At 42.2% G+C, this 12,081-nt stretch overlaps 1 protein-coding gene across 1 annotated transcript; it reads left to right on the top strand.

Moving 5' to 3' along the window:
- The first annotated feature begins 965 nt into the window (after positions 1-965).
- Positions 966-10,219, top strand: syt4 (synaptotagmin IV). The gene is made up of 4 exons (XM_036597446.1): positions 966-1,273; positions 3,216-4,084; positions 5,628-5,748; positions 8,460-10,219. The coding sequence occupies exons 1-4, from the start codon at positions 1,231-1,233 to the stop codon at positions 8,768-8,770; spliced, it is 1,344 nt and encodes a 447-aa protein (XP_036453339.1). The 5' UTR covers positions 966-1,230; the 3' UTR covers positions 8,771-10,219.
- The last annotated feature ends 1,862 nt before the right edge of the window (positions 10,220-12,081 follow it).

The following is a 12,081-nucleotide window of genomic DNA, read 5'->3' on the forward strand; positions in this document are numbered from 1 at the left end:
AGACCTGGTAGACCACCAAAACTATCACCATCAGATAAACAGCGCTGAAATCTTTCATCTTTGAGAGAGAGGAGAAAATCAAGCTCCACTGTTCATCCTTCCACTGTGAGAAGAAGACTCCTCACTATGAGTCTGAAAGGATGTGTAGCTGTCAAGAAGCTGTTACTGAGAAAAGAAACTAGAAAAAAAAAAGAAAATTTGCAAATCAAACAAAGAAGCTGCTGGTGTTCTCAGAACATTGAACACTGGTCCAGACCTCAACATCAATGAATGTGTTTGGATTACTTGGAGAAGCAGAAAATGCAACCAACTTCTAAGACTAAACTTTGGAGGTGTGGAAAAATATCCTCAAAGGTTTCTTTGTAAAGCTGAAAGCAAGTCTTCTGAAAAGAATGGAGGCGGTAATAAAAGCAAAGAGTGGACAAACTAAATACTGAAAACTGAGTTTTGATGTTAAGTAATCGTGATTCTGAAAAAAATGCATTACTTTTTAACGGTATTCAGTGGAAGTTAAATGAAATAATAAATAAATAAATGATTTTTACACAGTTCTGTATGCGCACACACCTCTGTACACACACAGGTTTGTTTTGTGCACTGCCAGGACAGTGAGCACCTGTATGTATTATATGTAAGTACCCATATGTAATCATAACATATCCCATATGTATTTGTCCATTTATATGATTTTGGACGATTAACCTGGGTCTATTAAGGAGCCTGCATCTTAAACCTAAACGTCAAGGACATTTTACCTAACGCACACGCGCACACACGCGCACACGCACACGCGCCCCTCAAACCTTCAGCAATCAGAATGATTGACTCGCCTTGTTGTGTTCGATGGCAGGGCAGTGATTTCAGCCCCAGCCTTCGTCAGAATTGCGTCAGAGCGACGAATTCAGCAGAGAGAGAGAGAGAGAGAGAGAGAGAGAGAGAGAGAGAGAGAGAGAGAGAGAGAGAGATGAGGGTGGCGCCTTTCCTCACTCATATAGCGCAGAGACTATCACCACAGGGCGGGTGCTAGAAAACCAACGAGGAAGGAGGAGGACGATCCTACCAGGTGTTCCTTGAAGAAGAACAACAAGCAAGCGTGAATTTTTAATACGATACAAGCGCTTAAATATTTAGGTCCGTGTCTCGAGACTTAAGTCGAGAAAAGACTGAAGGCGAGTGGAGGGATTTTGGCGCTAGAATCAGTGGAGCGTCGTTTCAGCACCGTGGACAGCGATGGCTCCGATGGCTCCTATGGCTCCTGAACAAGCGCAGTTCGGTGAGTACGACTGGACCACGTGTGTCTATAAAGGGTTAAAGGCAGACTGGCTTTGGATTAGAGGTGCAAAAGAAGCTATAGGCTTTTTTGGCATCTGTTTATCACACTTAAAAGAGATGGTTCTTCAGGGGTTCTTTAAGAAAGGTAATTATTCTATTTTGAACCATGAGCTCTCTATTGAATCATTTCATGCTTGAATGGTTCTTTGCATGGTGAAAAGGTTCTTGATATGTGTTGATTTGGTTCTATAGAGAAGGTTTCTGAAAAGGGTTCTAAACTGCACCAAAAAGGGTTCTTCTCTTGTGACAATATCAAACTTGTAACAATAGAAGAACCCTTTTTGGTGCTATATTGAGCCATTTTCAAAATGGTTCTATATAGGACCATATACAACACATTCTCCATCAGTCTGAATAACGATTTCACCATGCAAAGCATGAAATGGTTCTATGTGTCTAAATAGAGAAAGAACCCTTGAAGAACCATGTTTTTAAATGATGTGTCCATTTCTCAGACTGATTGCTCATTGAAGATGCTTGTCTCGCACTCATGGTTTGACGTGGCAGCAGCTCAGTGATGAAATGTTGCTTTTCTCCCTTCGGCACGCACAATGGCTATAAGTAGACCATGACATCATTACTGTAGGCTGGCCAGTTCTTTTACAAATCCACACTGGTTCTTTAGGGTGCCAGAGGCAGTTTTTCTAAGGTACATGTTCAAATGACCCATTTGAAGCCTTTTCACTGAGTCATTCTCACCCTAATGTGTCAGAGTGCTGGGCGTGTGTGTGGCCATTAGGTCCACCAAATGTCCCCCGAATAATGGAAAACATGAACATTTAGACAGTGTGAGGAACAGTCTTCATGAGGAAAAATGCTTTTTTTAAAAAACGCCAATGCAGCTTTCGTTTGAAAAGGTAAATTAGCCTTTGGTTACGAAGGTTGAAGTCAGGGTTGGCTTAGGTGAACACTGAGAAATATTTAGCTACATTAATATACACGTCAGTGGGAACACCCCACAAAGAGAGTCATACAAACTTGCTGTGTACATGTGTGAAAGTGATGGGAGGGGGTGAGACGGTGTAATTCCACTGAGAGGTGCACCCACCATGCAGTAGGAAATTTCCACTCTCTTCCAGAGCAGGAGTATTACAACATTAGCATGGTCAACTCACCAGTGGGAAATCACAGAGAATCGTCACTCTACTGTAAATACTAATTGCATGGTCAGCCTAGCACCCTTTAGTCATACACCAAAGCGCTTAATTCACAAGTCTTGCTGAGGTATGAAGCCCCCAGATCTCTTGACAGGTCCTGCTAGGTGTGAAGCGACAGTGTTATTCTCAGGATATTTTGGCTTTCCTGAGTCATAGCCAAATACGTCAGTCACGATATCTGTATATTTATGTGTTGCCTCTGATGTAATGGTACAGTTTGTGCTAAATATGTTTGTACATGAAGCAAAAGAGAAATAGCAAACATCTATACTCATCTGCACTTACAAATAAAAGTGCCAAAAAGGGTTCATTGGAGAAATGCCATAGAGAAATCACCTTTGATTCCCTCAAGAACCTCTTATTTCAATGGTTTCGTTTGATTTTTTTAAAGAATCATCCACTGAAAGGTTATTTTGGGCAGCAGTTCTAAATTGAAAGTGATGGGAGGGGTTGCTCTCTCCCACTGTGCTGGGAGTTGGGATGGAGCAAAAATAAGGACCGTCTTGGCATCTCGGGAGAATGGTCTGAGAAACACTGCTTTTGATCAATAAAAATAGTTCTTCTATGGCTTTGCTCCAAAGAACCGCTTTTTAGGCACCTTTATTTTTAAGATTATGACTGATAGTGATTGATTAAAGGTGGCCTTTACAATGTGAAAATTACCAATACAATACCAAGCAATACCAAGTATGCTTGTAAAGTTCTAATGTGATGTTGTTCCCCCAGCGGAGGTTCCCGTGAGTGTGGCTGTTGTCAGCATCTTTGGCCTGGTCTTCAGCGTCTCCGCCTTCTCCTGGATTTGCTGCCAGCGCAAGACCAACAAGAGCAGCACCAAAACTCCACCATACAAGTTCGTCCATATGCTAAAGGGTGTGGATATCTACCCTGAGAGCCTAAATGGCAAGAAGAAGTTCGCTGGAGACAAGTCACCGGACCCCGCACAGGGAAAAGCAAGCCCCAGTCCCACCGGGGGGCGCCCCGCGCTCCACTTGGACCTGGAGAAGAGAGACCTCAATGGAAACTTCACCTTCAAGCCACCAGCTGCAGTCCATCCCAAAGTGCGAAGCTCTCCGGACCTAGACATCCCATCACCACACCCAGGGTTTGGTTCAGGAGGCAGTCAGGAAGCTACAACTCCAGAGAGCAGCTTGTCCAGCCAGACGCCAACACCAGCCCTGGACAAGCTGCAGGACAAAGAAGGTGGCCTAGGTACCCTCTTCTTCTCTCTTGAGTACAACTTTGAAAAGAAGGCCTTCATGGTGCACATCAAGGAGGCGCATGGTCTGTCTGCCACCGACGAACAATCCTTGACTTCTGACCCCTACATCAAGCTGACCCTGCTCCCTGAGAAGAAGCACAAGGTGAAGACAAGGGTTCTGAGGAAGACTCTGGACCCAGCCTTTGATGAGACCTTCAGCTTCTACGGCATCCCGTACACCCGCGTATCCCAGCTGGCTTTGCACTTCATGGTTCTCAGCTTTGACCGCTTCTCTCGTGACGAGGTCATTGGGGAAACACTCGTCCCATTGGCTGATGTTGACCTCTCTGAGGGGCGGGTCCTCATGAACCGTGACATCATCAAGAGGAATGTTAGGGTAAGGGGCGTGGCCTTATTTTGTGTGTTTTTACTGACATTCAATATCAGAAAGCCTTTACTTTAGCCAAAAAAGTTTTAAAGGTTTAAAATTTTAAAGAACCTTTACATAATGTAAGAATAGAAATTGACTCTGTGAAATTTACAAAATTTTACAGAGTCAATTTCTATTCGACATCAATAAACAATATATTTGTACATTTTTTGTCTAAGTGGATGAGTGTTATTAGATACAGTGTGTATGTGTGTGTAAAGAGGGTTAATGTAGAGCAAGAAAGAGAATAAGGTATGTAAGATATCTGGTTTCCTCCTTCAGTAATGCAGCATTAGAATGGATCCATAGTGAGTCGGCGGATTGTGGGCAGCATTGTAGACACACCCAAGAGCACAAGGATGATTACTGCTTCGTGTGTGCGAGTGTGCATGTGTGTCAGGGGCTATGGGCATATGCTGTCAACAGTGTATGTGTGTGTGTGTGTGTGGTGAGGGGGGGTCAATAAAATGGCTTATATGTCACCCATTTAGAGGCAAAGATGGACCACTGGACCTCAAGCGCTAAATATTTAATTAGCCGTCTAATGGAGCAAACCTAGCCTTCACTCACTGTGTCTTGCACATTAAGGAGTCGCCCTCTAAAATAGTAAAATTGGTAGAAAGCTGGTTCTTTTTACAGACAAAACAAAAACGCCTCTCTTTTTTTTCACTGGAGAATGATTTATGTGCTGACCGGTTTGTCCTAGCACCAGGTTGGCTATTGATTTGGTTGTGCTGCTCTTCATGGCCAGTTGGATACACAACGCATCTCTGAGTCACTTGACACAGAAAGGCCCTGCAGTTGTCTAAAAGCACTAAAACCTCAGTTACGCTAAAGCTCTGTCAAAACACAGAGCAATCGGCGCTGCCAGTGACGTGCCCTGATTTTGACAACATGATTCCACCGTTGTGCACAGAACAATGGACTCCATTTGGAGTGGAAAGAGAAGCCATTATCCTCGGCTGGTGACTGCAGCTGAAAACAGTCAAACACTGGTAATTACGTCTCATTGGTTGGGAGACATTCTGAGTCATCGCGACGGCAGCAGCAGAACCCTGCTTCGGGGTGCCATGGCAACGTGTTGCTGAGTTCACACGTTACTGGGAGCGATATATAGTGAATGCAGTGAAGGAAATTATACACAACAGGTTTCTTATTACACATAAGAGAAAGTGAATGAAATGTCGAATGAGTCACATGGTTCTTGTAACAGATACAATAGGTGCAAATAAATGTATTCATGTGCCATGGGATGTGTTGATAGAAGCTGTAACACCTGCACTGTGCTCAAACTGGTTCCCTCAGTCACTATTCACTACATTGTGTTTGCTATAGTGATCTGACTGTGCAATGACTGCTGAGAATTCTAACAACGTTACAAACGACTGCCGCACCACTGAGATTCTCTAATAGGGAGTGACCCCAAACACAGCTAATAGATACTGGATATGGGTTATGAATTCAGTACAAATACATAACATTTATTTTCTTCTGTCCTTTTTTTCTGTAGAGGAGTGCAGGGAGGGGAGAGTTGCTATTGTCCTTGTGTTATCAGTCTACCACCAGCACCCTGACCGTGGTGGTGTTGAAGGCTCGCCATCTGCCCAAGACTGACCCCAACGGCCCGTCAGGTGAGTGTGGGGTCCGTGGCCACAAAGCAAGCTCTGGTTAAGCAGCAAGGATTTAAAAACAAAAATGAAGCAAAAAGACCTGAGGCTCCTGGGACATTGGTGCAGCTAACTCAAAGTAACTATTTTATGCTGGGAGTGGCAAAAAACAAAAAATCCATCTGCATCCATAAAGCATGTGTGAAATAAATCCCAGAGCAAAGACAGAAGCAAGCAAGCAAGCAATGTTAGCCAATGTGGGCATCTATTAGCTAAAGTAAATGGCAATTAGTGTTCTCCTCCAAGCGTCGTGAGCTGTTTAATGACATTGTATTTGCAGCAGTTTTGAAAATATGTGGTGGCACTTCACGTGTCTCGGAGGAAGCATGTGCTAGCTTTTACCTTCCCAGCTTGGTAGCATCATGTGACTGGGGGAGAGTTAGCTAGCTAGTAGAATTGGACATTACTAAATTGGGGTGGAAATTAAGTAAAAATAAAAATAACAAAAAAATAAAATAATTTTTTAAGCATTTGTAAAAAAAAATGTATGTATACTTTACTGACCATTATACTAACTGTGGAATTGGCTTCTTAAGATTGATACATCATCAGCAAGAAATGGAAAGGTTACATAGACAACAGCACAGGGTAGTGTATATTGTTGCTGTGAAAAAAGTAGGTCTGTATTTTTTCAATTTTTATTTTTCTATATCATTTGGGCACAGCAGCTGCTGTTCACATTGTGTGAAAATTTCAAGATATGTGGACCACAAATGCTCCTGTAAAGTAGATTTTTTTATCTTTGGACATCAATGATATGGGCAGTAATCATTATCAAATATTAGTCCTTTATGTCTGTTCTAATTATTCAAATGATTCCACTTCTCAATATTACAACAAAGACTGTACTAAACTGATGACTACTGTACTAAATTGTTGATGTGATCTGAAATAAAATTTAGAGGTAAGAAACATGGTAGCAGTCAGACAGAGAGAGAAGACTCATTATTAGTGTTTGTCTTTGGAATCAGAAAGGGACAAAATCCATAACCATCAAGTCGTCTGAGTGATACAGAGAGTTTCATAATTAAAGTCTAATTTTACAGATAAGCTGTAATTAGTGGACATTGTGAGATCAGCTGTACAAGGGCAAATGAGGTGAAGGTAGAAGCAGTGCATCTTCAGACTGTATTGTAGTGCTGTGAATAAGTGTCTGTGCTCCTGAAGGTGGGAGTTTAGAATAACCCTGACCTGAGCCAGAATAACTCATACAGCTATTGTCACTACATCAGGCAGAGCAATCTCTCTCAACTGCACCAAACATTTCCTCTCCATCGACCCAGATATTGATCTCTGCCTGCCAGAGACCCAGAACATAGCTGCTTTAAGGAAGAGCTTAATCTCTCTCTCGATCTTTCTCTTTCACTTTTTCTCAATTTTAACTAAATTCAGGTTGTTTTATTAGTTGGATGAATAATGCTATGTTTGTATGCAAAAGCATGAATTAAGTTTGAGAATTTTAAAGAATAATTGTTGTAGCATAGTAACACTGCTGCCCTCCATGTGGCAGACCATGTCCAGACAAGCACACCATCACTAAGCTTATCAATAAGTGTCCTTAGGCAAGACTCTTAACCTTGCATTTGTCTGATAACATGATTAAAAATAGAAGTGAAAATGAAGAGTCTGTTAAAAACTGTAAAAAAAAAAAAAAGAGAATTAGCAGAATTGTAAGCAAAGAAAGAGAAAAATATACTCATTAATAGGATGATCTAGAACCCATGTGTCAAACACAAGGCCCGCAGACCAAGTCAGGCCCATGACACAGTCTTATTCGGCCCCCTAAATTATTTTAATTTTCTATTCTTATTAGCCCATTTCACCCTGAGATGCACTACAGTCCCCTGCATGTACTGCAACATAGTGTGCCTTCCAACCAAACAACAATCTATGGGCCAGCGGTTACACAGAAAGAAAAGATGCCTGGTGTCTAGTTCAAGAAAATAGGCAGTTTTAAAAATATAACCTAAAACAATTTATTTTTATTTAGAATTATTTTTGAATAACTATTCAGTGCCTATTTTGCTGTTACAGTTTTGGCATATTTTGAATAAACAATGGCCCATTCGGGTCATGGCAAAACATTAAGTAAAAATGAAATAAAAACACAGCTGGCCCACTGATTTGCTGAGGTTTTTAATATGGCCCTTTTAGTGGTTAAGTTTGACACCCCTGATCTAGAACATTGGTATCCAAAATGGTTGTTTTACTGGCCCAAGTGTAACATTTATAGTCGGGTGAAGACCAAAAAGATAAACAGCTAGCTAGCAACTTGTTAGCTTTATATTTTTCACACTTTGCCAGTATACACAGACTGTACTGTTTATAGAATATTATCTTCTACCAATGGCGTGACTGCTTTGGCTGTTTTGACCTCTGGAGGGGCAACCCTTTATATAGCAGCACTGAACTTCTGAAAATGAGGAAACGTTAATGTACCCAGGGTCTAGGCATGACCTTCTCAGCAATCTTTACTTTTATCTTTTTATTTTTAGCCTCAGTCACACCCTTGCAAGGGAACTGTAAGTGTGGCTTTAGGTGACTTTCTGGTGGGCCAAACCAATTGTCATTTCGGCCCCTTTTTGTGCAGCTCTGATCCAGAATAAGCTAATTGGGTTTGGAGGTGTGCTTGTGTAGTCCATAATGATTGACATGTTCTCCTTCTCTCTCTGCAGACCCATATGTGAAGGTGAACCTGTACCAGGGGAAGAAGCGCGTGTGCAAGAAGAAGACTCACGTGAAGAAGTGTGCACCAAACCCCGTCTTTAATGAGCTTTTCGTCTTCGATGTGCCCTCTGAGGAGGGTCTGCGGGACACCAGCGTGGAGCTGCTGCTGCTGGACTCCGACCGGACGTCGAGGACACCACTCGTTGGCCGCCTGCTGCTTGGCACCTCCTCCCCAGGCACTCCTGGAGAACACTGGCGCGAGATCTGTGACCACCCACGGCGGCAGATCGCCAAGTGGCATGCGCTGTCTGAAGACTAGCTAAAGACTAGCTAGTCGCCAAGACAACCAACAGAAACACCCAGGAACTGTCAAAATATGCGGGAATGGGAGCGGGCGGGGGTTGAGGGAATTTAGGTTGGACTTTTACGGTATGTTTGGGAAGTCCCCATCAACTCGTAAACCCATGAATTTCCAAGTTTGCCAAAAGGAAGCTGCACTCTAACAGCTGACAAAGTCGTAGATACGAGCAGTAAACTCAGGCAAACACAGTGTTACCCGAGTTTACTGGTGCTTTTGGACGGTCCTCGTCAACTCATAACGCTGAGAAATCATCACCTCACTAAATCATTTGCATTCAGGTGTTCTTCATTCATCCTCTGGTGATTGACAAACCAACAGTTGAGTGCATTTACTGCAACTGTTACATTTAACTTGCGTTCATTATGTATATCCACTGAGAATGATCAATGACATCACTCACTGCAAAAAAAGACAGCTGGATCTATGATGTTCACATAGTATCAGAGAGTCTGTGCATTTGGACTGTCCTTGTCGAGTCATAAAGTCATAAAATTATTGTCACCAAAATGTAACAATTTGGATGGTCATAAACTCATAAATTTATGTGAGCAAGAAAATCTACTGGCAGTTATGTACAACTCAAGTTAAGGATGCCGCTTGTATGTATGACTTTAGCCGTTTGAGTGCACCACACTTGTAGTAATCTCAAAAATTCATGGATTTATGAATTTTCGAGGACCGTCTGAAAGCTCCATAATACAAGTGATGTCATCTGTCGGTCATTTAGTCGGAACAGGAGTTTCTTTAGAGGGTGGAAAGACTGGCTGAACCCAGCCAATCAGTGATTCCAAAGACAGTCTGTGGACACCCCGTAATGCTTCTTGTCATATTTCATACTACATCTGATTGGTCATCACCCTGTGCAGTGCCGATTGTCATAAATGTCTCTATCGCTGTTCGCGCTACTTAGTATCAATATTGCTCAGTTGTATGGAGAAAAAAAAATGATAAAAAACATGAAACAGTTACTAGGATGCTGTAAATATACATGGATAATTCTTTTATTTTTTAAAGAAGCTATCTGTTACTCTATCAGCTGTCTGGATTGGTTTATTCTCTTCCTTTTGTACTTGATTTATTGATTTTTGTTTCATTTGCCTATGTTTTGTAAGTTAAAGTGGTTGGTCATATGTCATATTTCAGCCATGTGGAAGCGGCCTAAATTAGGCAAAAACAAAACCCAGACTGATGTTTATGAACAAAGGACTGCATGAACTGAAAACTGGATGAGATGTGTCTGTCTGTCTGTCTGTGTGGGTGGGTGTGGGTGTGGATGTGTGTGGGTGTGGGTGTGTATTCAGTTCTGACTGGAGAGAGAAAGAGAGAGAGTTTACCTCTTTACCGTGAGCACAATGGCAGAATGTAATGTTCATGTACCTTAATATAAAACGTCAAGTTCAGATAAAAGAAATTTTGCCTCTTTATTCTTTCAAAAATGTAATGCAAACGTTAATGAAGCAGTTTAGCTGCTGTTCTGGTGAAATATGGAGTTATTGTTGTCATGAATGTGACGTCTGAGACATCAGTTCATTTACTGCATCACAATTCAATAAGAATGTGTCAGCAGTCTGCATGGAGGGCAATTAGAGAGAGAGAGAGAGAGAGAGAGAGAGATACTAAGGGATGATGTAATGTTTTAATCTAATAATTCATAAAGTAGCACTTTGTGGAGAGCTGCCAACTTTTTGTCCCCTCTCCTGCTCTCTCTCTCTTTTTATATTCCTTCCTCTGTCTTTTCTGCTTCCTCATCTCTTTCTCTCTCCTTCCCCTTCATCTTTTTCTCTGTCTCACCTTCTTTCTTCTTTCCCTCTCCCTCTCTCTTCCATCCCCCTATCTCTTTCTGTCACTCTCCTCCTTCCACCACACTCTTTTCTCCTCCACTCCTCTTGTCCTTCTATCTATATGTATCCTTTTTCCTTCCCTTTCTTGCTTCCCCCTCTCACTCTCTCTCCCCCTTTCTTCTCTCTGTCTTCCTTCCCTCACTCTCTTCTCTCCTTCCTTTTCCATCTCTCTCCTGTCTCCTTTTTCTCTTTCCCCCTTCCCTTTTTCTCCCTCTCTCTGTCCCTTTGTCTCTTTCTCTTTCCTCCTTTCTTCTGTCTTTCTTCCACCCCTCTATCTCTGTTACTCTTCTCCTTCCCCCACTCCCTCTTCTCCTCAACCCCTCTTGTCCTTCTATCTATATATATCCTCTTCCCTTTCTCCCTTCCCCCTCTTACTCTCTCTCCTCCTTCCTTCTCTTTCTCTGTCTTCCTTCACTCTCTCTTCTTTCCTTCTTTTTCCATCTCTCCCCTCTCTCCTTTTTCTCTCTTTCCTCCTTCTCTTTCTTTCTCCCTCTCTTCCTCCATCTCTCTCTTTCTCTTCTTTTTTCTTCTCCCCTTTCTCTCTCTCAATGGAAGGTGTGTAGTACATTGTGTTCGTCAGAGGTTTGGGATCAAAATGAGTTAAGATTCTATTGCCAGCCTGTGATGTCATTCCTTTGGGCACAGAGCTGTGATATCTTTACCGCAAGAAAAAACTATGAAAAGCGTTAGTATGCACACTTACGCACACACACACACAAACACACACACACACACACACACACACACACACACACACACACACACACACACACAAACACACACACACACTCACACACATATTCCAATTTTATCTCCAGTCTGTTTTATTTAAAGTTCAACACAGTCATATGAAATATTCAGGAGCAGTATTCACCAGAGAGGAGCACAGCAGTACTACTGCACACACACGCTTTACACAGCTCAGAGTGTGTATGTGAGGGAGGGAAACGAGAAAAGAGAGCGACGACAGCAGGAGAGGGACAAGCGCTGAGAGAGTGTTTCAGAAATAGTGTGAAAGTCTTACGTCAGACTCAGAACAGCATCACTCTGGGCCTCCCGGCTCACTCTAAGAACAATATGACCATGGAAAAAAGACACATACACACAGATTTGTTTTTGTACAGTGTTAGGACAGGAGGTCATGAATACTCTATATGGCCAAAAGTATGTGGACACTCCTCTTAATCTTTGAGTTCAGGTGTTTCAGCCATGCCCATGGATTACATGTGTGTAAAATCAAGCACACAGTCTTGAAATCTCTATAGACAAACACTTTAGAATGGGTCATACTGAAGAGTTCAGTGCCTTTACACAAGGCACTGTTATAGGATACCACCTTTGTCACAAGGCAGTTTTGAATTTGAAGCATCTAGGAGCAACAACAACTCAGATGTGAAGTGGTAAACCACACATTTTCACTCACAGAGT

The sequence above is a fragment of the Colossoma macropomum genome, unplaced genomic scaffold (genome assembly GCF_904425465.1).
Source record: "Colossoma macropomum unplaced genomic scaffold, Colossoma_macropomum, whole genome shotgun sequence".
Taxonomy (NCBI): Eukaryota; Metazoa; Chordata; class Actinopteri; order Characiformes; family Serrasalmidae; genus Colossoma; species Colossoma macropomum.

Excerpts from the sequence above, each read along its gene's own strand:
- syt4 (XM_036597446.1), top strand. The coding sequence starts at position 1,231 with ATGGCTCCGATGGCTCCTATGGCTCCTGAACAAGCGCAGTTCG. Across the intron at positions 1,274-3,215 it reads TCCTGAACAAGCGCAGTTCG|CGGAGGTTCCCGTGAGTGTG; the intron begins GTGAGTACGACT and ends TTGTTCCCCCAG. Across the intron at positions 4,085-5,627 it reads TCATCAAGAGGAATGTTAGG|AGGAGTGCAGGGAGGGGAGA; the intron begins GTAAGGGGCGTG and ends TTTTTTCTGTAG.